Genomic DNA, 22,226 nt, shown 5'->3' with positions numbered 1-22,226 from the left:
GACCTGGGCCGAAGTCGGCCGCTTAACCGACTGAGCCACCCAGGCGCCCCATGTCTGTAGTCTTAATGTGCTACCTACTAGCTCCTGACCTTGGACAAATCAGGCTCCCTTCCTGGCTTCATTTTCTTCACCCGAAAGTTAGAAACTTTATCATCTCTTCAATCTTGTTCGACCTGAAGCACATTTTCTGAGAATGACCAGAAAATTGGATTGACACAATGCTGCTCTCTCCACGGCCTACAACAACTCTGAGCATGATGTTAAAGCCAGTAGTTGGATAAGCTCTGAAGAAACGTGTTGGTATGTTGACATGTGTAGTACATTTCCCATGGCTCCCCAGACCTCTCGGCCGGAGAATCTTGCCCAGCGACCTAAGACTAACCAAGAGGCCAGCCTGGTAAAATGAAACTGCACAGGGTAGGCTTAAACAAGGACGGAAAGGTGTCTCAACAGTAGGAGAAACTGACTAAACATGATAATTTTTTAGTTGATTAACATTTTTCTTTAACAGTAAGACCCTGGACATTGTGATTAGAATGACAACGGCCATCGCTGGCAAAAACGACAATTCTCATCTTCTCGACGGTTGGCCCAAAGTCTTGGCCGTCCTCCTCATATTCCAGATGAGGTTTTGGTCAGTCGACAACAGCTTCCCATCTGGTGCTCCTTGGATGTGGGTCGTGGGGGGCGGGGGGGGGGCAGTCTGTGCAACTTGAACAGGTCCTTCCTGGGGTTGACCCTTTCCTGGTCTCATGAGCACCACGTTTGAACCATCTGAGCTAAAGTAACACAGAATGTGATATAATGCAACAGGTATTTGCAGCACCAGAAGAGATGAAAAATAATCCTGAATACATCTGATAACAATTTCTCTCTCTTTTTTTATGCCTTTAGCGACAAGGCACTGGGGCAACCAATGGAAAAGACAAGACGTCTGGCGAAAATGGTAAGCCAACGTGCGTAGTCTAGACATTTACTTTCGCCACCGCTGCGGCCTCGTGCACGCGGCGCGCGTGGGTAATAACGCCTCCTATCCAAACCAGCTGACCAGCCGTGTTTGTGCTTCGGGTTAGAGCGGATCCGAGCAACCCACGGCGTGCGCCATGGTCCGGTTGTTGCAAAGAAAACCAAGCTATAGCTACACGCGGTGATAAGAAAACGGTTTCCTTCCCAGAGGAGGACTCCCGTTTTGGGCGACGTGATAATTACAATGCAAATATAGTTCTGTGCTTTCTTCATTAGGGCTGGTGAGAATCGTCGGAGTTGTTGTGAGGATAAAATGAGATCACGTGACATAAGCGCTCGGAAAGGTGTGAAGCGCTCAGCTCCGGGCGGGAGGCTCTGCAGCCTGCCTCGCGTCCCAGCCCCCCCTCCCCCTCCCCCCTCCCCCTCCCCCTGGACTTAGGACCCAGAGCTCCGCGCTGGCCCCAGGGAGGTCTGGATCCCGGAGGGTCCTGAGTGTGCGGCAGAGGCCAAAGCGCGTGCACGCCGGGCTGCGGTCCCCAGCCGGCCTGGATCTGCAGGAGCGATCGACATGCACGGGATCTGAGGCTTGGAGGGGGCGCGCCGGGTGCTAGCCCGCCCCCCCCCCCAGCTTTATCGGGTGAAGGGAAGGACGCATGCTAATGGGGACCAGAGTGTGCCCCCGGTGAGGTGGGGTTCCAGGTGTCGTCACTTTGTGTCGATGATCAAATGAACTCACGTTTCTGGAACGTGGGTCCCGCCTCCTGCCGGAAGGGGTCTGTGCCGGTGCCCGCTCCTCCGGGGGGGGGGGTGGTGCCCCTCTCAGTACCGGCTGCAGAAACTCCCAGCCGGCTTTCAGCGGCCTCTGCCCGAGTCTGCGCTGGGGCCCGAGCGAGACCCAGGTGCCGGAACGTTCGTCCCTCGGCGCGGCAAGGTCAGTGGGCCGGCCCCGGGGTGAAAGGGCATTGCGTGGATGGGGAGAGGGGTTGGTGGCCAAGCGTGCCCTGATCGCAGCGGGGGGGTGGGGGGGGCACCGGTCTTTTCCGTGTGACGCGGGGGGTGGGCCGCTGGCGGCGGGAGGGGAGCTGTGCAGACCCGGGGGGGGGGGGCGGCGGCCCCCTCCCCCTCTCCCCGGTTGGTGGCACAGTGGCCGCCATCCCTTCCCGGACCCCACCGCCCCGCGATCCCGGGTCTGGAAGACCACGGAGAGCTGTCGTTTTTGTTGGTTTTGTCCGTCGACGGTTCCCATGGGAGAAACTAAAAGGGGAAGGTCGTTTTAAAAAAGGTTTAGGTACTAGTTCAGTAAAAATAAAGCGATAAACCCCTGACATGTTCACGCAAGTCGCATTTTAAAATACAGAGTAATTGCATTCTCCAAAACAGAAAAAACCCTTTAGTGAAAGAGTGGCAATGTTTTCCATTTTTGCAAACCTCTTTAATGGCTGACTTAATAGAAGCCAGCTGCCTCCGCGTTCCATCCGGGACGTCGGGTCACGTGGCCGCAGGAAAATTCCACTGTGCCCTCGTGAGAGAACTCGGTTTAACAAAGCATTATTGTATTAGTATTTATAACAAATAATTCTGATGTGAGCGCTTCCTCAGAGGAGGGCAGCACCCCCAGGGCGCCTGGTCCACACCGTGAGAGCTACTGTGGCTCCTGTGTCAGCCGCGAGGAGCCAGGAGTCTGCAGGGAAGGCAGAGTCAGGGCCTAAAGGGGGCCCAGTCCCTCCTGGTCACTGTCTCTGCCCCATGGCTCCACCCTGGCGTCAGACCCATAGGCGCTGGGAAGCATGTGGACACGCTCGGTGCTTTGCACCCAAGAGAATTGTCAGCTGTTACAGAAGACATGCCTTCCTGCCATTGTTCTTTTAAAAGTAATTAATTTTATTTTGGGAGGGGGGGGTGCAGAGAGAAAGGGAGAGAGAGATTTTTATTTTAGTTTTTTATTGATTTATTTTGAAAGAGACAAAGAGAGAGTGAGCAGGGGAGGGGCAGAGAGAGAGGGAGAGAGAGAATCCCAAGCAGGCTCCTCGCTGCCAGCACCGAGCCCGGGGCAGGGCTCGAACTCACGAACTAACAAGATCATGACCTGAGCTGAAACCGAGAGTCTGATACTCGACTGAGCCACCCAGGCGCCCAAGGGAGAGAGAGTCTTAAGCAGACTCCACACTCAGCGTGGAGCCCAACGTGGGGCTCAGTCCCCCCACCCCAGGATTATGACCTGAGTTGAAATCAAGAGTCTAACGGTCAGTTGACTGAGCCACCCAGGCACCCCATCTGAGGTTCCATTCTGAGGCATGTAATTTCTTTCAGCCAAAACCTGATCCCTTCTAGTGAAAACTAAATGTGTCTTTTCTGGAGGTATGAAAATTAGTGGAAAGAAAAATGCGAGACGCTGTGGATAAAGCTTTCCTTTATAGAATTCTAGATATTAGAGGACATTCACTTCCGAGTAAGAAATGGGATGTTTAGAATTAGACATTCCTCAATAATTGTAGAACAAAGTGCTCTATGAATTCAAATTATTAACGTGTTGCCCCTTAATTTCAGACAAAACTGCTCATGCATGATATATGCACACGGTATTTTATCCTAATATTAAATTTGTGCTTTGCCTCTAAAAATGAACCAAGACAAAAGTCAGGAACAACCCAGTGGTGATTGGGGTGAAGCCTTCTGGAAGAGGTCTAAAAGACATTTTCCTAAAAATCTAAGACGCTTAGTTCTTAAATTTCTTAATTTTCTTAAATTTATAGCATGAGAATGTCATCTTGGAATTTGTTTTAAACTAATATTACATTCCATTGAAATTCAAATTATTTTACTCTGTCATCACAGGAGTGAGATCTTTTGTCTGAATGTATATTTCCTATTAACACAAATGAAGGTGCCCACATATGTTGAAGGAACAGGGACCCACCAAGATGTTCCGAGAGGTGGGCAGTAGTTAAACACAAAAGGATCATCCCCAAATTTCATTATTGTCCACAAGTGTTCTCATTGCAACTATTATAAACGTACTTTAGGCCTTCATTTTACCACTTAAAGCCAAACAGACTGTAGGATTGAGGAGTGAGGGGCTCCACATTCTTGGTCAGATCGCCAGATCACAGAAGACACAAGTCAGACGTGTTAAAGCTCCAGAGGGTTCCAGATTTTCGGCTCTGCTGGAATTTTGTGACATTAAATATTATCTCAATTATCTCCAGGGACTCTGGATTCTTGGTATCCCAAGATTATTTTTACTGCTGGTGTTGTTGCTGTGGATGTGAAAAAGGATGTTTATCCACATTACATTCAGAATGCCCCTGAATTCTTCCTCCGTCTCTGGGATGCCAACCTCTGGACACACAACCCAGCAAATTCGAATGTTTTCCATCACATCTGACAGGTCTTTCAGAAATTTTAGGGTTATATTTTTTATTTTTATTTTTTAACGTTTATTATTTACTTTTGAGAGAGCGAGAGAGAGACAGAACGTGAGCAGGGGTGGGGCAGAGAGAGGGAGACACAGAATCCGAAGCAGGCTTCAGGCTCCGAGCTGTCAGCACAGAGCCTGACATGGGACTCGAACCCATGAACCATGAGATCATGACCTAGGTGAAAGTCGGACACTTGATTGACTGAGCCACCCAGGCGCTCTGAGGGGTATATTTTTTAGTTAAAAAATGAATTTGTTAGGATCTTGTTAGTTCTGGGGCGCCTGGGTTATTAAATGTCCGACGTCAGCTCATGTCATGATCTCACGGTTCGCCAGTTCGAGCCCCGCATCAGGTTCTCTGCTGTCAGCTCAGAGCCTGCTTCAGATCCTCTGTCCCTCTCGCTCTCTGGCCCTCCCCCACTTGCACGTGAGGCTGTGCTCTCTCTCTCAAAAATAAATAAACATTTAAAAAGTATTAGAAAAAAGGGGTCTTGTTAGTTCAGAGATATTCCTTCTTATATGAACGAACTACCTGCATTGGCTGATTAGTTTGGGCCGAGAACTTCATTTATCCCTTGACACAGTGTTCTTCCTGGAGGGACACAATAATTTGTCACTCCAGTTACAATTCCTGGGCTGTGGTAATCTCACACATGTTTACAAATAGAGACACAAACCATCTGACTCCAGAGTATTCACCTCCAATCACTAGTTTGGACACAAGCAAAAGGTATTTTTCAAGTCAGTAGTTTTCCTCAGTGCCTTAATCTGTATCTTGATACTTGTCATCGGAGGGATTCCAAGAGTTAAAGTTTTTATTGACATAGAAAGTAGAAAAATTCTGGAAGGAGCGTGGCCTCTGGGAGGCCTCCAGTCTGAAGGAAAGATTTACGAATAATAAACCTCTGGCAGAGCTTATGTTCAGAGCCTGGAGGCTTACCCCAGCTAAATTGAATTTCTAAAACTGGAATGGATTTCTCCTGATTTGGTGAGCTGTGATACGTTTGTTTCCAGAAAGTTCTGTCTTTGGAGGTGGAGGGCGTGAGTGCACCTGACTTCAGGAACGTCTCCCCTCCTATCCAGGCTCTGGGTAGATATCCAGAAGGAACGTTTTATTCTGCATCACTTGTACCACCTGTGGGGCTCACAGCAGTTGTAATTTCTTTGAGGTGTGAGTGCCCGTGCCAAGATCTCAGGCGCCATGCTTGAGTAGGTGAGCCCCTTCTTTGGGAAAGGGGTTGTGGCTTGAGAAACTTCTAGTAGGTGTGGGGATATGCTAGGACCACATAGCGTGCAGTTTGCTTTGATATGATTCTATGATCGCTAACAATGAATAAGATCAAATGTTGTACTGGGTGCTCTCGTCTCTTTTTTTTTTTTTTTTTAAATATGAAATTTATTGTCAAATTGGTTTCCATACAACACCCAGTGCTCATCCCAACAGGTGCCCTCTTCAATACCCATCACCCACCCACCCCTCCCTCCCACCCCCCATCAACCCTCAGTTTGTTCTCAGTTTTTAAGAGTCTCTTACGGTTTGGCTCCCTCCCTAACTTTTTTTTTTTTCCATCCCTTCCCCCATGGTCTTCTGTTAAGTTTCTCAGGATCCACATAAGAGTGAAAACCTATGGTATCTGTCTTTCTCTGTATGGCTTGTTTCACTTAGCATAACACTCTCCAGTTCCATCCACATTGCTACAAAAGGCCATATTTCATTCTTTCTCATTGCCATTACCACGTAGTACTCCATTGTGTGTATAAACCACAATTTCTTTATCCATTCATCAGTTGATGGATATTTAGGCTCTTTCCATACTTTGGCTATTGTTGAGAGTGCTGCTATAAACATTGGGGTCCAAGTGCCCCTATGCATCAGCCCTCCTGTATCCCTCGGGTAAATTCCTAGCAGTGCTCTAGCTGGGTCATAGGGTAGATCTATTGTTAATTTTTTGGAGGAACCTCCACACTGTTTTCCAGAGCAGCTGCACCAGTTTGCATTCCCACCAACAGTGCAAGAGGGTTCCCTTTTCTTCACATCCTCGCCAGCATCTATAGTCTCCTGATTTGTTCATTTTGGCCACTCTGACTGGCGTGAGGTGGTATCTGAGTGTGGTTTTGATTTGTATTTCCCTGATGAGGAGCGACGTTGAGCATCTTTTCATGTGCCTGTTGGCCATGTGGGTGTCTTCTTTAGAGAAGTGTCTATTCATGTTTTCTGCCCATTTCTTCACTGGATTATTTATTTTTCGGGTGTGGAGTTTGGTGAGTTCTTTATAGATTTTGGATGCCTTTTGTCAGATATGTCATTTGCACATATCTTTTCCCATTCTGTTGGTTGCCTTTTAGTTTTGTTGATTGTTTCCTTTGCAGTGCGGAAACTTTTTATCTTCGTGAGGTCCCAATAGTTCATTTTTGCTTTTAATTCCCTTGCCTTTGGGGATATGTCCAGTAAGAAATCACTGCGGCTGAGGTCAGAGAGGTTTTTTCCTGCTTTCTCCTCTAGGGTTTTGATGGTTTTCTGTCTCAGCTTCAGGTCCTTTATCCATTTTGAGTTTATTTTTGTGAATGGTGTGAGAAAGTGGTCTAGTTTCATCCTTCTGCATGTTGCTGTCCAGTTCTCCCAGCACCATTTGTTAAAGAGACTGTCTTTTTTCCATTGAATGTTCTTTCCTGCTTTGTCAAAGATTAGTTGGCCATACTTTTGTGGGTCCACTTCTGGAGTCTCTATTCTATTCCATTGGTCTCTGTGTCTGTTTTTGTGCCAATACCATGCTGTCTTGATGATTACAGCTTTGTAGTAGAGACTAAAGTCTGGGATTGTGATGCCTCCTGCTTTGGTCTTCTTCAAAATTACTTTGGCTATTCTGGGTCTTTTGTGGCTCCATATAAATTTTAGGATTGCTTGTTCTAGCTTTGAGAAGAATGCTGGTGCAATTTTGATTGGGATTGCATTGAATGTGTAGATAGCTTTGGGTAGTATTGACATTTTAACAGTATTTATTGTTCCAATCCATGAGCAGGGAATGTTTTTCCATTTCTTTATATCTTCTTCAATTTCCTTCAGAAGCTTTCTATAGTTTTCAGCATACAGATCTTTTACATCTTTGGTTAGATTTATTCCTAGGTATTTTATGATTCTTGGTGCAACTGTGAATGGGATCAGTTTCTTTATTTGTCTTTCTGTTGCTTCATTATTAGTGTATAAGAATGCAACTGATTTCTGTATATTGATTTTGTATCCTGCGACTTTGCTGAATTCATGTATCAGTTTTAGCAGACTTTTGGTGGAGTCTATTGGATTTTCCATGTATAATATCATGTCATCTGCAAAAAGTGAAAGCTTAACTTCATCTTTGCTAATTTTGATGCCTTTGATTTCCTTGTGTTGTCTGATTGCTGATGCTAGAACTTCCAACACTATGTTAAACAACAGCAGTGAGAGTGGACATCCCTGTCGTGTTCCTGATCTCAGGGAGAAAGCTCTCAGTTTTTCCCCATTGAGGATGATATTAGCTGTGGGCTTTTTATAAATGGCTTTTATGATGTTTAAGTATGTTCTTTCTATCCCGACTTTCTTGAGGGCTTTTATTAAGAAAGATGCTGAATTTTGTCAAATGCTTTTTCTGCATCAATTGACAGGATCATATGGTTCTTTTCTTTTCTTTTATTAATGTGATGTATCACATTGATTGATTTGCAAATGTCGAACCAGCCCTGCAGCCCAGGAATGAATCCCACTTGATCATGGTGGATAATTCTTTTTATGTGCAGTTGAATTTGATTTGCTAGCATCTTATTGAGAATTTTTTCATCCATATTCATCAGGGATATTGGCCTGTAGTTCTCTTTCTTTCCTGGGTCTCTGTCTGGTTTAGGAGTCAAAGTAATGCTGGCTTCATAGAATGAGTCTGGAAGTTTTCCTTCCCTTTCAATTTTTTGGAAAAGCTTGAGAAGGATAGGTATTATCTCTGCTTTAAATGTCTGGTAGACTTTCCCTGGGAAGCCATCTGGTCCTGGACTCTTATTTGTTGGGAGATTTTTGATAACTGATTCAATTTCTTCACTGGTTATGGGTCTGTTCAAGCTTTCTATTTCCTCCTGATTGAGTTTTGGAAGAGTGTGGGTGTTTAGGAATTTGTCCATTTCTTCCAGGTTGTCCAGTTTGTTGGCATATAATTTTTCATAGTACTCCCTGATAATTGCTTGTATCTCTGAGGGATTGGTTGTAATAATTCCATTTTCATTCATGATGTCATCTATTTGGGCCATCTCCCTTTTCTTTTTGAGAAGCCTGGCTAGAGGTTTATCAATTTTGTTTATTTTTTCAAAAAACTAACTCTTGGTTTCATTGATCTGCTCTACAGTTTTTTAAGATTCTATATTGTTTATTTCTGTTCTGCTCTTTATTATTTCTCTTCTCCTGCTGGGTTTGGGGTGTCTTTGCTGTTCTGCTTCTATTTCCTTTAGGTATGCCGTTAGATTTTGTATTTGGGATTTTTCTTGTGTCTAGAGATAGGCCTGGATTACAATGTATTTTCCTCTCAGGACTGCCTTCACTGCATCCCAAAGCGTTTGGATTGTTGTCTTTTCATCTTCATTTGTTTCCATGTATTTTTAAATTTCTTCTCTAATTGCCTGGTTGACCCATTCATTCTTTAGTAGGGTGTTCTTTAACCTCCATGCTTTTAGAGGTTTTTCAGACTTTTTCCTGTGGTTGATTTCAAGCTTCATAGCATTGTGGTCTGAAAGTATGCATGGTATGATCTCAATTCTTGTATACTTATGAAGGGCTGTTTTGTGACCCAGTATGTGATCTATCTTGGAGAATGTTCCATATGCACTTGAGAAGAAAGTATATTCTGTTGCTTTGGGATGCAGAGTTCTAAATATATCTGTCAAGTCCATCTGATCCAATGTATCATTCAGGGCCCTTGTTTCTTTATTGATCCTGTGTCTAGATGATGTATCCAGTGTTGTAAGTGGAGTATTAAAGTCCCCTGCAATTACCACATTCTTATCGATAAGGTTGCTTATGTTTGTGATTAATTGTTTTATATATTTGGGGGCTTCTGTATTTGGCACATAGACATTTATAATTGTTAGCTCTTCCTGGTGGATAGACCCTATAATTATTATACAATGCCCTTCTTCATCTCTTGTTACAGCCTTTAATTTAAAGTCTAGTTTGTCTGATGTAAGTATGGCTACTCCACCTTTCTTTTGACTTCCAGTAGCATGATAGATAGTTCTCCATCCCCTCACTTTCATTCTGAAGGTGTCCTCAGGTCTAAAATGAGTCTCTTGTAGTAAGCAAATAGATGGGTCTTGGTTTTTTTTTTTTTTTTTTTTTTTTTTTTTATCCATTCTGATACCCTATGTCTTTTGGTTGGAGCATTTAGTCCATTTACATTGGATGGGATGGGTCCAGGAGAGGGATGGGTCCGGGAGGGGGATGGGTCCGGGAGGGGGATGGGTCCAGGAACAGAGGTGACTGAGTGCTCTCTCTTGAGCCGGAGAGGGACCGTCAGTTCTGGCAGGAGGCGCTGCCTGGCTGATCCTGCTTGTGTGCACAGGAAGTTTGGATGGAAGGCAAGAGGAATAAACGCAGTTTCTAGAAAGACTACAGAGGCATCACGCCATGCCACCGCCTAAAGCAGGGAGGTGACCTGGTTCTGCTTCGAAGGCAGATGCGATAGACCAGGGTTGAGGGCTGATGGAGAGAAAGCCGTGGCCCCTCAGTGTGGATTCGTGGCGTGCGTCTAGGCTGGCGTGTGCAGGCATCTGGAAGGCAGGGATTTGTGAAGCCCTGCTCCACACCGAGATCTAATATGCCAACTCTGTATAAATCCCCATAGGAGTTCAGGCGGGAATTTACCATCTTCTGCTAAGCCTCCCTGAAAAGGGGGGGGGGGAATAGGATGTCGAGCAGCAAAATGTATCCGAAATATGCTGTTTAAAATGTTTCCAGCCTGCACCTGGCTGCGGGAAAAGCACTTCCCCAAAGTTATCAATCTCTAGGTGTGCAACGATTACCAGCCCGGAAAGCTCTAAATCTGTCTCCGGCTGGCGTAATAAGGCCGGGAGCTGCATGAAGCCCGGAGTTCGCCTGTGCTGACATATTGTGAAAACTGCCACGAATGCCACGGACACATGAAGCTTTCAAGGCAAAAAATCAAATGACTCTGGGCTCCATCTGGGGCCTCTTGGCCCTTTCTCTCCTTCTTTTTCCGGTCTCAAAGCAACCAGCATAAAAACAAAACAAAACAAAATCCAAACAAGAAACACTAACAGGGCCTTCAGATATTATACCGGGATATGCCCCTTTTGCTGTCAGCGTGCACCACTGTGAAGATCTGTATTCCAGAAGAAGGGATGGACACATAAGGTTGCTTCTGATATTGATCCAGAGGGAGACAGAATGAAATCGGAATTGCTTATTAAGCCGGGCCTTTAAACCACCAGGGTCTCCGCACAAACCTGGTCAATGGGTCATGTTGTTCAACAAGTCAGTCGATTCCGTGTGAAGGTTATTTTAGGGATTAGTGCTGACAGGAAATTTATTTCTGTTCATCTTAGTTATGTGAGCGATTTTTTTTTTTTGTTTTTTGTTTTTGCCTCTCAGGTTGGGCATGATAATAACTTTAGTGTGCAGGTAATACCTTGGATAAGTATGGTGCTTCTAATCCGCTGTCTTGGAGTAAACGCGCTTGAAGGATTGTCAGTAGGAGTCGAGATCTGTAGCTGTGCCTAGTTGTCATTCTCTACATCTGTATATTTTGCGTAGCTTAAAATGCTCTCATGCATGACCTTCTGTCAAGGCAGCCTTGGGAGGTGCGTAGGGAGGCTGCGTCAGGCAGAGCTCCCCGTGACGTCGGTGAATTGTCCAAGGTCACACCAATCAGAAGAAAACGATTTTGGTTATCTGGCCAGCAGTGTAGACACTCCAGGTTGTCTCCACAGACACTCGCTCCTGAGATTCCTCCTGACCTGGGGTCTTGGTTGTCAACTGGCAACTAGGGTGGGTTGGGGTCTGAGCCCATGGAACAGAATGAGGTTCACAGGCTTACATCCTGGCCAAACCAGAAACCATAGTCTCCACAGCACTGTTATCTCATCAACTTAGTTAACCAGCCTCTGGAAAATATGTGTGATGTCAGACTCATTACAGGGACAGCCACATTAATTTTTAAAATTAAAACATTGAAGCAGTATGCTAATTTATGGGCTTATCCATATTTTTCACTTTTTTTCCTCCCTCCCTCCCTCCACCCCTCCTTCCTTCCTTCCTCCTTTTTGAGATTGAACATTGGATAACTTTAGACCAGCCGAAGATAGAATTCTGTTTCCTATCATACGGAGAAGGCCCATATGCCTTGGTGAAAAGCTGAAGGTAGAAATTATGCCCAAAGAATTGCTGTTTAAGGTCTTTTTAAGCCCACAAAGCAGCTTGTAAGCAGGAAGATGGCGATCCTTCCTTTCTTTGGAACCCCTCCTTAACTAGGACACAGGAACATTTCATATTCTGCTAATCAATTATTCGTATGGAAATAATATTTCTCAAGTGCTTGAAAACATTTTGCTCTTTTAAGCACGTGAAACCCTCACAATTTTACTTCTAGAATTAATTTGCACAGCGAGCAGCTTTTCAGAAGAGAAAACCGACTGGCATCTCAGCCTGCGCTCTCTGATAAGATGGTTTAAATTTGTAGGTTTCGTATTTGTGAGTTCATCTGCGATTACGGAAGCATGTGTAAATGCTAATGTTCCTTCTTGAGAAAGGGTGTTCTCGGTAGATAGTGGGCTGAAGTGTCTTCAGAAGCTGAATTCCCTCTCAGGCTGGACTGACTCTCCCATTCATAGGAAGAGGAAGTCTTGGGGTTTCTAATCATGCCTCCCTGCGCATCCTTACGGCCACCACAGATGTCGCTTCAGACCCTAGGGCAGAAGTTGCCCCGGGCCTCCCAAGAAAGCTCTCTGCAACATTCTAGAACACAGCTTTGGGGAGAGCCCCCGGGGCCTGTTGTGAACTTATGTAAATTCCACTCAAGCCATTGATTGGTTTCTCCCAGCATTCTGCATCAGTAACGAGTCTGCGTTTCTGATCAATACTAATTAATTGTGACAATTTGGCCGCATTTGGACCGTTCAATCAAGAGACAGCATTATTTTGTTCCAAGTACCATTTTTATGCCTCCTTAGCGAGCTCCTCCGTGTTTTCAGGAAGCAACCAATTTTCATTAACTTAGGCAAGCTGAGAACAGATTTGGCTCTGAATCCTCTTTTTAAAAGTTACTTCAAAAATGTGATAACGTTTTTTTGTGTTTTTTTTTCCCCCTTTGCTAAAACCTAGTGGAGCAGACGGGCAGAGTCACTGTGGCAGAGGGCAGAGGCTTTGCCCTGGCTTTTTTGGAGGAGTCGGGAGAGCAAACGCTGTCCTGGTCACCAGCTCACCCAGCCCTGTGCTCTGGACCACCAGACCTAGCGAACTCATTCCTGGTTGTTCGTGGATTGCTACCTCCTTTCCTTTCTCACTCTCGGCGAAGGAGAGACCCGCCAACATCAGGGTGTAGGGAAAAATGAAAACATGGCCGGGGCGCCTGGGTGGCGCAGTCCGTTAAGCGTCCGACTTCAGCCAGGTCACGATCTCGCGGTCCGTGAGTTCGAGCCCCGCGTCGGCTCTGGGCTGATGGCTCAGAGCCTGGAGCCTGTTTCCGATTCTGTGTCTCCCTCTCTCTCTGCCCCTCCCCCGTTCATGCTCTGTCTCTCTCTGTCCCAAAAAAATAAATAAAAACGTTGAAAAAAAAATTAAAAAAAAAATGAAAACATGGCCCCTTGTTCAGAAATTACCAAGCTGAGCATTAAATCACCCTGCTGAGCGCAGGGGCCCTACACACGTTGCCTGGCTGTGAGGCTGGCCTCGGGGGGGTGGGGGCATACAGACTGTTTTCTTTGAAACCGGTAAATATGTATCATTCATTTTATAATACATTTTCTCTCTGGCACTTTCTTTTTTTTTTAAACTTTAAAAAAATGTTTTTATTTATTTTTGAAGGAGAGAGAGAGAGAGAGCATGTGCGGGGGAGGAGCAGAGAGAGAGGGAAACACAGAATCCAAAGCAGGATCCAGGGTCCGAGCTGTCAGCACAGAGCCCGACACGGGGCTCGAACTCATGAACTGTGAGATCATGACCTGAGCCGAAGTCGGACGCTTAACTGACTGAGACCCCCCCCGGGGGCCCCTCTGGCTCTATCTATCTATCTATCTATCTATCTATCTATCTATCTATTAAGTTTGATTTTTATTTACTTCTTGAGACAGATACAAAGAGCAAGCAGGAGAGGGGCAGAGAGAGAGAGAGGGATGCACAGAATTGGAAACAGGCTCCAGGCTCTGAGCCGTCAGCACAGAGCCCGATGTGGGGCTCGAACTCATGGACCGCGAGATCACGACCTGAGCTGAAGTTGGACGCTTAACCGACTGAGCCACCCAGGCACCCCTATTTTCCTTACTTTTTATTTTTTTTTAATTTTTTTTTTCAACGTTTATTTATTTTTGGGACAGAGAGAGACAGAGCATGAACGGGGGAGGGGCAGAGAGAGAGAGGGAGACACAGAATCGGAAACAGGCTCCAGGCTCCGAGCCATCAGCCCAGAGCCCGACGCGGGGCTCGAACTCCCGGACCGTGAGATCGTGACCTGGCTGAAGTCGGACGCTTAACCGACTGTGCCACCCAGGCGCCCCTATTTTCCTTACTTTTTAATGCACTTGGTGAATACTCCTGGATCACTTTGTACACTGGCTGTAATTATGGATGATTTCTGATTTTGCATGGTACTTTGTACAGGATGGCTATGAAGTCTTAGCTCAGGGAGTGGGAGTTCTGAGCCCCCTTCTCTCACATCCGGGCCCGTGTGGCCTCTCCGACCAGCAGCAGGCAGCAGACGGGATGCATGGGGGGGGGGGGTTTGAACCCAGGCCCTAAGAAACTGGCAGCTTCCACTTTTTCTCTCTGGGAACACTTGCTGTGGGAGAAGCCCGTTGGCGTGTGAGATGTCCCGTATCCTGAAAGCATCATGTCGTGAGGAAGCCTGAGCTAGGCACGTGGAGCAGTGGCCTGGTGACATGCCCAACCAGCCAGTGACGGTGCGGGTTCTCCCAGCCCCACTGCCAGATGTGCAGTGAGGGTCCTCCAGGGGACTCCAGCCCCAGGGCCATCTGGCGGCAGCCCCATGGACGACTCCACGCAAGAAGTGCCCAGCTGAGTCCATGGACCCGGTGGGCAGAATAAACACTTCCTGTGTTTACGCTGTTAAACTTGGGGACGGTAGTTAACTGTCACATGCCTAAACCTCTCGTCTTCGCTAACCCGTTGGCTGCTTCTCCTCTCCCCTGCTTCTTCAGACACAGTTCTGGATTGTGTTCCGTTCTCGCTGGTAGGAATGTAGTCTCTTCTGGATGCAGACCTCGAGGTTCTTACAAACCAGAAAAGGGATGTCGCGAAACAGTGTCAACTCTAGCTTCTTTGGCGCATTCAGAGTAGTTGCTCAGCACCTGCCATGTGCTGTATGTTGGGATCAGAACGGGTGAAGGCGTATTTTGAAACAGCAATGCTGGGACAATGGGGCCAGAAGTCCTTAGTGACAAATACGCGGGCCATGGTCCTGGGAGGGAATGGGGGGGTGCACCCCGCCCCTGAGTAACTTGAGGAGCATCAACTAGGAAGGGGCTGTTTGCAAAGATGTGTGCGGGGTTCAGGGAAAGCCACACAGAATAGTTTACTTAGAACCTCAGACGAGCAGTGGCAGAGCCTGACGGGAGGCACCGGGATCCAGAGAAGATGCTGTCCGAAGAGGCAGTCTGATGGGGGCTGTGTTCTTCTGTTGGTGGATGTACCTGAGCTGCAACAACTTTGCAGACGTGTAGGGTTGCCAGATTTAAAAATAAAAATACAAGATGCTCGGTTAAAGTTCAGTGTCAGATAAGCAGAAAAAAAAAATTTTTTTTTAGTGTAAGTATGCCCCACACAGTATTTGGGGCATAGTTAGACTGAACATTTTTTCATCGTTTATCTGAAGTCCGAATTTAACCGGACAGTCAGTATTTTATCTGGCAACCCTGGCAGAGAAGGAGGCAAGGAGATCAATGCCCAGCTCTCTCTCTTTCTGTCTTCTGATGGCCTGTACTACCACCCGTCGGAGGAACCCAACCAAAGCCACAGAACGATGGTCAGGAAAAGCAGGGAAGCAGGGAGAGCAAATTATGTCTTTGCCCATGCACTCTCCTCACCGAACCTTGGGGCCGGGTCATCTGCTCGCCTTTCAGTCTTCCCCAGTTGGAAAGGTAAGTGGTCGAAGCTTTACACAGACAACACAGGCAGGACTTTTGCATACGAACTCTGGATTGGTTTCAGAAAAAGCAAAAAACCAAAAAACAAGCAAGCAAGAAAGACCGGCTATTGATGCTATCCTTTTAACTGTATGGTGTCATTGGTTGGCTTAGTAGTTTTAAAGGAAGGAAAGATGTCAGATCTATTTTGAAAGATCAGTTAGGCTGTCCTGTAAAGTTTAGTGTTTTCCAGGGAGTCAGTTGAAGATACCACAGACCCCTGCAGGTGTCATTCAGGAGCAAAGGGAGGTGGCCAAAGTCTGGGGAGGAGAACTTAACAGGAATGCAGCCAGGCTGGTGTGTGTGTGTGTGCGTGTGCACGCGCAGAGGGGGCACCGTCACCCCCTCCCAAAGTCAGGTTTATCAGGGCAGGAGGGAGGGACCGCGGTTTCAGCCTCTTGGGATTTGGAGCCCCCAGAGACCAAACAGGGGTGGGGCGTGGTCAGGCACCTCCAGGGATCTGGGGCTGGAAGCCACAAACCGAAGGCTTCCAGAAAAGCTGCCTCCCACTGCACCCAGCTGCCCTGAGCCACAGGCAGAGTGGGGAGAAGGGGGGCTGCCAGTGACCCCAGGTGTTGCCCAGGAGGTCTGGCCTGGGAACATTCCAGACGGGAAATGCTGAGGTGTGCTTTCACTGTCCTGGAGAGGGATCGGCTGCAGGTCGCTTTCATTTAGTCCCTCTTGCAGTCCTGAGTTTCGGAACCTTGAATTAAACTTCAAACTTGTGACTGCAAGATCAGTTGCTTAAGAAATATGGAAATATGAGAAACACCATCTCCTCCTTTTAATTAAGTGCCAACCAGAACCAAGATATTCCTCCTTCTCTTCCCCCACGTGGCCAGGAGGATTGTTCCTTCAGGCATGTCGGGGAAGGCCATTTCCCACAGATATGAGGATTTGAGCCTCATAATGTAAACCATCCTTTGAATGTTCAAGAGAAAAAAAGGTGACCAATATTATGGGATCGTTGAATTTAAAATGTAATTATTTGAGGCGCCGGGGTGGCTCAGTTGGTTAAGCATCCGACTCTTGACCTCAGCTCAGGTCTTGATCTCAGGGTCATGAATTCAAGCCCTGCATTGGAGTCTACTTAAAAATAAAATAAAATAAAATAAAATAAAATAAAATAAAATAAAATAAAATGTAATTATCTGTAAACTTTGCTTTTTCCAATATTAATTTGAAGTCATATTTATTATTATTATGTTTTATTAAAAATTTTTAATGTTTATTTATTTTTGAGAGAGAGAGAGAGGCATATAGAGTGTGAGTGGGGGAGGGACAGAGAGAGAGGGAGACACAGAATCCGAAGCAGGATCCAGGCTCTGAGCCGTTAGCACAGAGCCTGACGTGGGGCTCGAACTCACCAACCGCGAGATCGTGACCTGAGCCAAAGTTGGACGCTTAACCAACTGAGCCCTCCAGACGCCCCTTTATTATTATTATTTTTAACAGAGATTGTTGCTTGTGATTGAGAAGGCTATTTGCATATCACTAGATTTAATTTAATGAGATATTAAAAAAATATATATTTCCGGGGCACCTGGATGGCTCAGTCAATGAAGTGACCAACTTCAGCTCGGGTCATGATCTCCCAGTTTGTGAGTTCAATCCCACATCGGGCTCTGTGCTGACAGCTCGGAGCCTTCTTGGGATTCTCTGTCTCCCTCTCTCTCTGCCCCTTCCTCGCTGTTTCTCTCTCTCTCTCAAGTAAAATTAAAAAAAAAATTATATTTCCCTTCCTCCCCCAGAAAAAAAAATAACTGAGTAGTTGATGCTCCTAATCTGGGATTCCTAACAGTTCTTGCCATCCTGTGCCAGGGGCTACTTTCCTTTTTCCTGTTGGGATGTGGAACTGAGTAGACCAACACTTGGCTGAAAGATGCATTGATTCCACAGACCCAGAAGGGGGGTGAGGAGTAGGAAATGAGAAGACGGAGATACAGCCTCCTTCACAACGTTTATGAGGATACTCCTTCCAGTAATTTACGATAACGCGAAATGGAAGCTTGATGCCATTTTTGTGCTTGGCAAGCGGCCTCTTCAATATTTCTAAAACACATTCTTCTCTCTCTACCATTCCACTGTCCTAGACCCTGAAGATAATTGAAAATTGAACTGTGCTCCAGCATTCGTTTAGAAAGCGAAGTGTCCTTGGGTGTCAGAGAGAGGCTTTCCTGGGTAGGTGCTGATGTGAGCAAAGTAATTTCCCCTTTAGACTCCTCCCATCCTAATAAGCTCACAGACCTAAGTGCAACAAGATTGACCTTTGAACACGGCAGAACTCATTACCCATGGCACAGAATCGCTAGTTGTGCTGATCAGAATGGCGTCGATGAGTCTTCTGGGCTCTGATCTTTCTGAGATTTTAGAGCTTTGGAGTTTCAAGGCAAACATAAACCTTTAGGCAGTTTGAACTCAGGTGCACTCCCCCAAATGCAATTTCTCACCAGTCCATAAAGCAAGCGTCCCTACGGTACGCTTTGCCAACGGTCTGGGGCATCAGAAACAGCCCATGAAGATGTGCGCTGTAGATCATAATTGATTTTCTGGCCACAAAGAGTTCCCTAAATGTTCCTGCCAGGTAGTGGCATTCAATGATTTCATAGGAGCTTCAGGAGAAAATAGAGACACGTTTAGCACCGAAGTGTTGCTGGGTTCATCCGTGAATTGGCCATGACCGTGCCACCATCTCCGCAGAATTTTGATGTTTTAGTCGGCTCGTTTTTAGGGTTTTCTTTGCTTTTTGGCTGTTGCCCCGATTGCAGTGCTGGTGAACCTGCTTGGCCGCACGGTCTGGCAAGAAAACCACGTTCAAGTCTCCGTTTGCTCGGGAAGGAACGGGCGAAGAGTGGATCCGTTTCTTGTCCCTGCCCTTTGTGGCTCGGCCATTGGCTGGTGGTTCGTCTGTGGCGAATGGCTTCACGCCTTTCGGGTCCCATTCCTCACAGTGGGACAGCGTCGTCGTGTCTAGCCTCTTGCCTAGTTTTAACGCTTTATGATCCTACGGCTGTCCCTTTCTGGGACCCGAGAGGCTGCTTGACTCCTTTGGATTTTATTTTCTGCACCCATCGAGGGAATGTTGCCTGCGAGTCCCAAGGAGAAATCTGATGCTATTTCTTGGTAGAGGCAGTAGAGGGGAAAGCAAGTACAACTAGCAGAATCTGAATAGGGTTTTCGCCAGCTGTGAACATGTGATAGCAACTATGTAACCATTTGCACAAAATGGGAGAATTTGTTCTTTGATTTGGACGACCGCCGTTCCACATGGCTGCCTGCAGAACACACAAAGAGGGCTTGTTTCCTGGGACATTTCCACGGCGTGCGTTCGGGTTTGTAGTTAGGCTGCATGACCAGTGACTAGCCTCCTGGTGCGGGCAGGTGTAGACAGCAAGAGTGCGCTCATCGCAGGAATACAAAGGAAGTGGGTGGCTTCCTAGGGCTAGATGGGCACGCCTGGGCACATAAAGCAGTTGCTGTCAGCCTTCCTGCTACCCCTGAAATTAAATTGTGTACGCGGTGTTGCAGCCAGAAAGTATGCCAGTTTTCTCTTGAACCTTTGTAACCATTTCACTTGTGGGTTTAGGCAATGCCGCCCAGTGCCACGCATTACTGGAATCGTGCACGGGCTTGCCGACGAGTATTCCCCCAGATCCTGGCAACTTGGATATGGAGTTGCAGCTACGTGTTGAAGAATGTCTCACTGGCATTTTCCATAAACCCAGCCCACTGACACTTTATTTAAAAAAATTTTTTTAATGTTTATTCATTTTTGAAAGACAGAGAGAGACAGAGCACAAGCAGGGGTGGGGCAGAGAGAGAGGGGGGACACAGGATCCGAAGCGGGCTCCAGGCTCTGAGCTGTCAGCACAGAGCCTGACGCGGGGCTCGAACCCACGGACTGCGAGATCATGACGTGAGCCGAAGTCGGACACTCAACTGACTGAGCCCCCCAGGGTGCCCCCCACTGACACCTTAAAGGACAGCAATGCGTGGAGGAGTGGAGCTATGATCTAGAAATTATGAGCGAGATTAGCCGGTGGAAGGTTAGAATAGTGTCTCAAAAGACGTGGCCAGCCACCTGCCGATAAAGTGTGCAGTCTCATTCTGTTCACAGACCTCAAAGTTGAACAAAACCATAAAACCTTGCCAATTCCATATCTGGGATGGGAGCAGCCTGTTAGGTCACCCTGGCCGTCCACAGCTGGCAAAATATATCCCTGGTGTGTTATTTCCTCAGCTCAGCTGACAATGACTTTAGCGAGAGATCAGATGCCACAGCTCCGGGGAACACTCCCGTCCTCGGCCAGACTGATGTTAGGCATTTTCCCCTAATGTTCTGCCTAAATTGGTTTCCCGTATCAGTTCCGTGATATCAGCCTGCATTAACGTTCCCTTGAGCTACTGGAACTAAAAATGGAGATTTTATCACTGCTTAAATTTTTGATCTAGACAGAAATGCTTCTATTACCTCTGTCGATAATCAGAGTACTTCAAGGGATGTCATTTTAATGCCGGTCCTTTGAAAAATGATTTTTTTTAATTTCATTTTTTATTATTTTTTATTTTTTATTTTTTATTTTTTTAAAGCTCTTTAGAAACTGAGTAACTTTGGATCATGTTGCCTGACACTGGAAATTTCTCTGTTTCTGGAAATCTTGAAATAAAAATACTCTGCTTTACTTTTGGTCCGAAAGGACTTCTGTTTGGGGGGGGGGAGGGGACTTTGATGACTGTTCTGTCCCAATGTCACATAAAAAGCCTTGAGTAGGGGTGCCTGGGTGGCTCAGTTGGTTGAACATCCGACTTCGGCTCAGGTCATGACTTCACAGTCTGTGAGTTCGAGCCCCGCATCGGGCTCCGTGCGACAGCTCAGAGCCTCGAGCCTGCTTCGGATTCTGTGTCTCCCCCTCTCTCTGCCCCTCCCCCGCTCATGCTCTGTCTCTCTCTCTCTCTGTCAAAAGTAAACATTAAAAAAAAAAAGCCTTGATTAAACAGTGGTGATGGCTTGTTGGACCAAAGCACAGTGCACGTCTGAATTTTTCCCAGGCGCTTGCCCACCTCAACCAGTAGGGGAGACGCCTGGAGCCTCAGAACTTCACCACTACCGGGGGACGCACTTCTAATTCCATTTCTTCTTGAGATGAGTTGTCAGAACATTATTATTAAACAATGCTTAAAACTCAAACCGAAGCTCTCCTGTTGGCTAGTCCTTCCGAGTCTGGGTACCACATGTGGTTCACCTGCTTGGTCCAGACCGCACAACCTCATTCCTTCTTGGATATTTGATTTTATTCTCTTTTTACCAATATGTGAACCCATCTTCCCGGTAAGGAGAATAACAAATCCAAAGCTTAAAGTGACTCACCTCTGAAAAGCTGTTTCCACCAAATCAGCAAGTACTCGGCCATGAACTCTTAAGACAAGTGTCATTAAAAAAAAGCAAATAGAAGCGACGTGTCAAACATACATAGAGGAATGTGGAAGAACAGGCTTGTGGGGGCAGGACACCAGCGTGCAAGGAGTTTAAATCCACAACGGGTGTTTCCTGGAACCCAGCGCCCGTCTTCGTTTACGCACACTTACAAAAGAGGGTCACACCCCAGTGCAAATGCCATCCCTGTGCGTAGGGTATTCCTACGTGGAACGCGTGGTCACATTCAGGACGTGTGAAGGGTATTTAAAATACGGGAAGTCGGGGACACGAGTAGTCGCATCTAATCCCGCTTTTCCCCTTCTCGCCGTGAACGAGAGGTGCAGAGTGAAGTGAGGTGCATGATGTGTGACCAGATGGGGAGTCAAGGTTGGCGGCAGCCTCAAGTTTGAGACTTTAAGCAGTGGCGGTGGGAAGTGGCTTGACTGGACCTGACTCTGGCTGTGCTTCCCAGACCCCCTTCCGAGCTGCCGTCTGGAATGTCACCCCCAAAGTCAAATTCTGGACACACAGCGGACGCATCTGCCCAAGAGTCCTGTGCATCTAAGGAAGCTTGCAATCCCTGAAAATCCACGCAGGAGAACGCCTGTCCACCCAGATTAGAGACGCAGGGCCGAGAGCCAGGATGGGAAGGTGTCCAGTGAGATAGTGCAGCCCGTGGGGGTCCAGGAAGAACAGAGCTACGTCTGCCAGGGCTGAAGCCAGCTGTTGGCATACGGCTGGAGGAAGGCATCCCTCACCAGGCAGCACCTGGTGGTGCAAAGGGGAGGAAAAGAGACCCACAGTCCAAAGTCTGAATGCAATGTCGGTCTCTTTCCGGTGTGCATGGAATGTTCTTTCTGTCCTCACTGCTGCTCCGTAAGCCTGGGGCTCGTCTGGTCCATAGACCTCTTTGAGCCTCACTGAGTCTGGAAGGCAATCCATCTGGCTTAGCCCCTTCTTTCTCTCCGAGGGCAACTCCTCTGGAATGACGGGCGAGGGGAGTCAGCACACTCAATGCGCTCAAGTCAGGTTTCTAAATTA

The 22,226-nt window shown here is 46.9% G+C and overlaps 1 protein-coding gene across 1 annotated transcript in view; it reads left to right on the top strand.

Annotated features, from left to right (window-relative positions):
- The window catches only part of PCP4 (Purkinje cell protein 4), a 61,020-nt gene that overhangs the window by 26,251 nt on the left and 12,543 nt on the right, over positions 1-22,226 (top strand). The window contains exon 2 of the mRNA XM_006935852.5: positions 895-946. Within this exon, the coding sequence (XP_006935914.1) occupies positions 895-946 (52 nt within the window). The remainder of the gene's footprint in view (positions 1-894; positions 947-22,226) is intronic.

The sequence above is a fragment of the Felis catus genome, chromosome C2 (genome assembly GCF_018350175.1).
Source record: "Felis catus isolate Fca126 chromosome C2, F.catus_Fca126_mat1.0, whole genome shotgun sequence".
NCBI lineage: Eukaryota > Metazoa > Chordata > Mammalia > Carnivora > Felidae > Felis > Felis catus.
The sequence above is the reverse complement of the archived record's forward strand: the minus strand, read 5'-3'. Positions and strand labels throughout refer to the sequence as shown.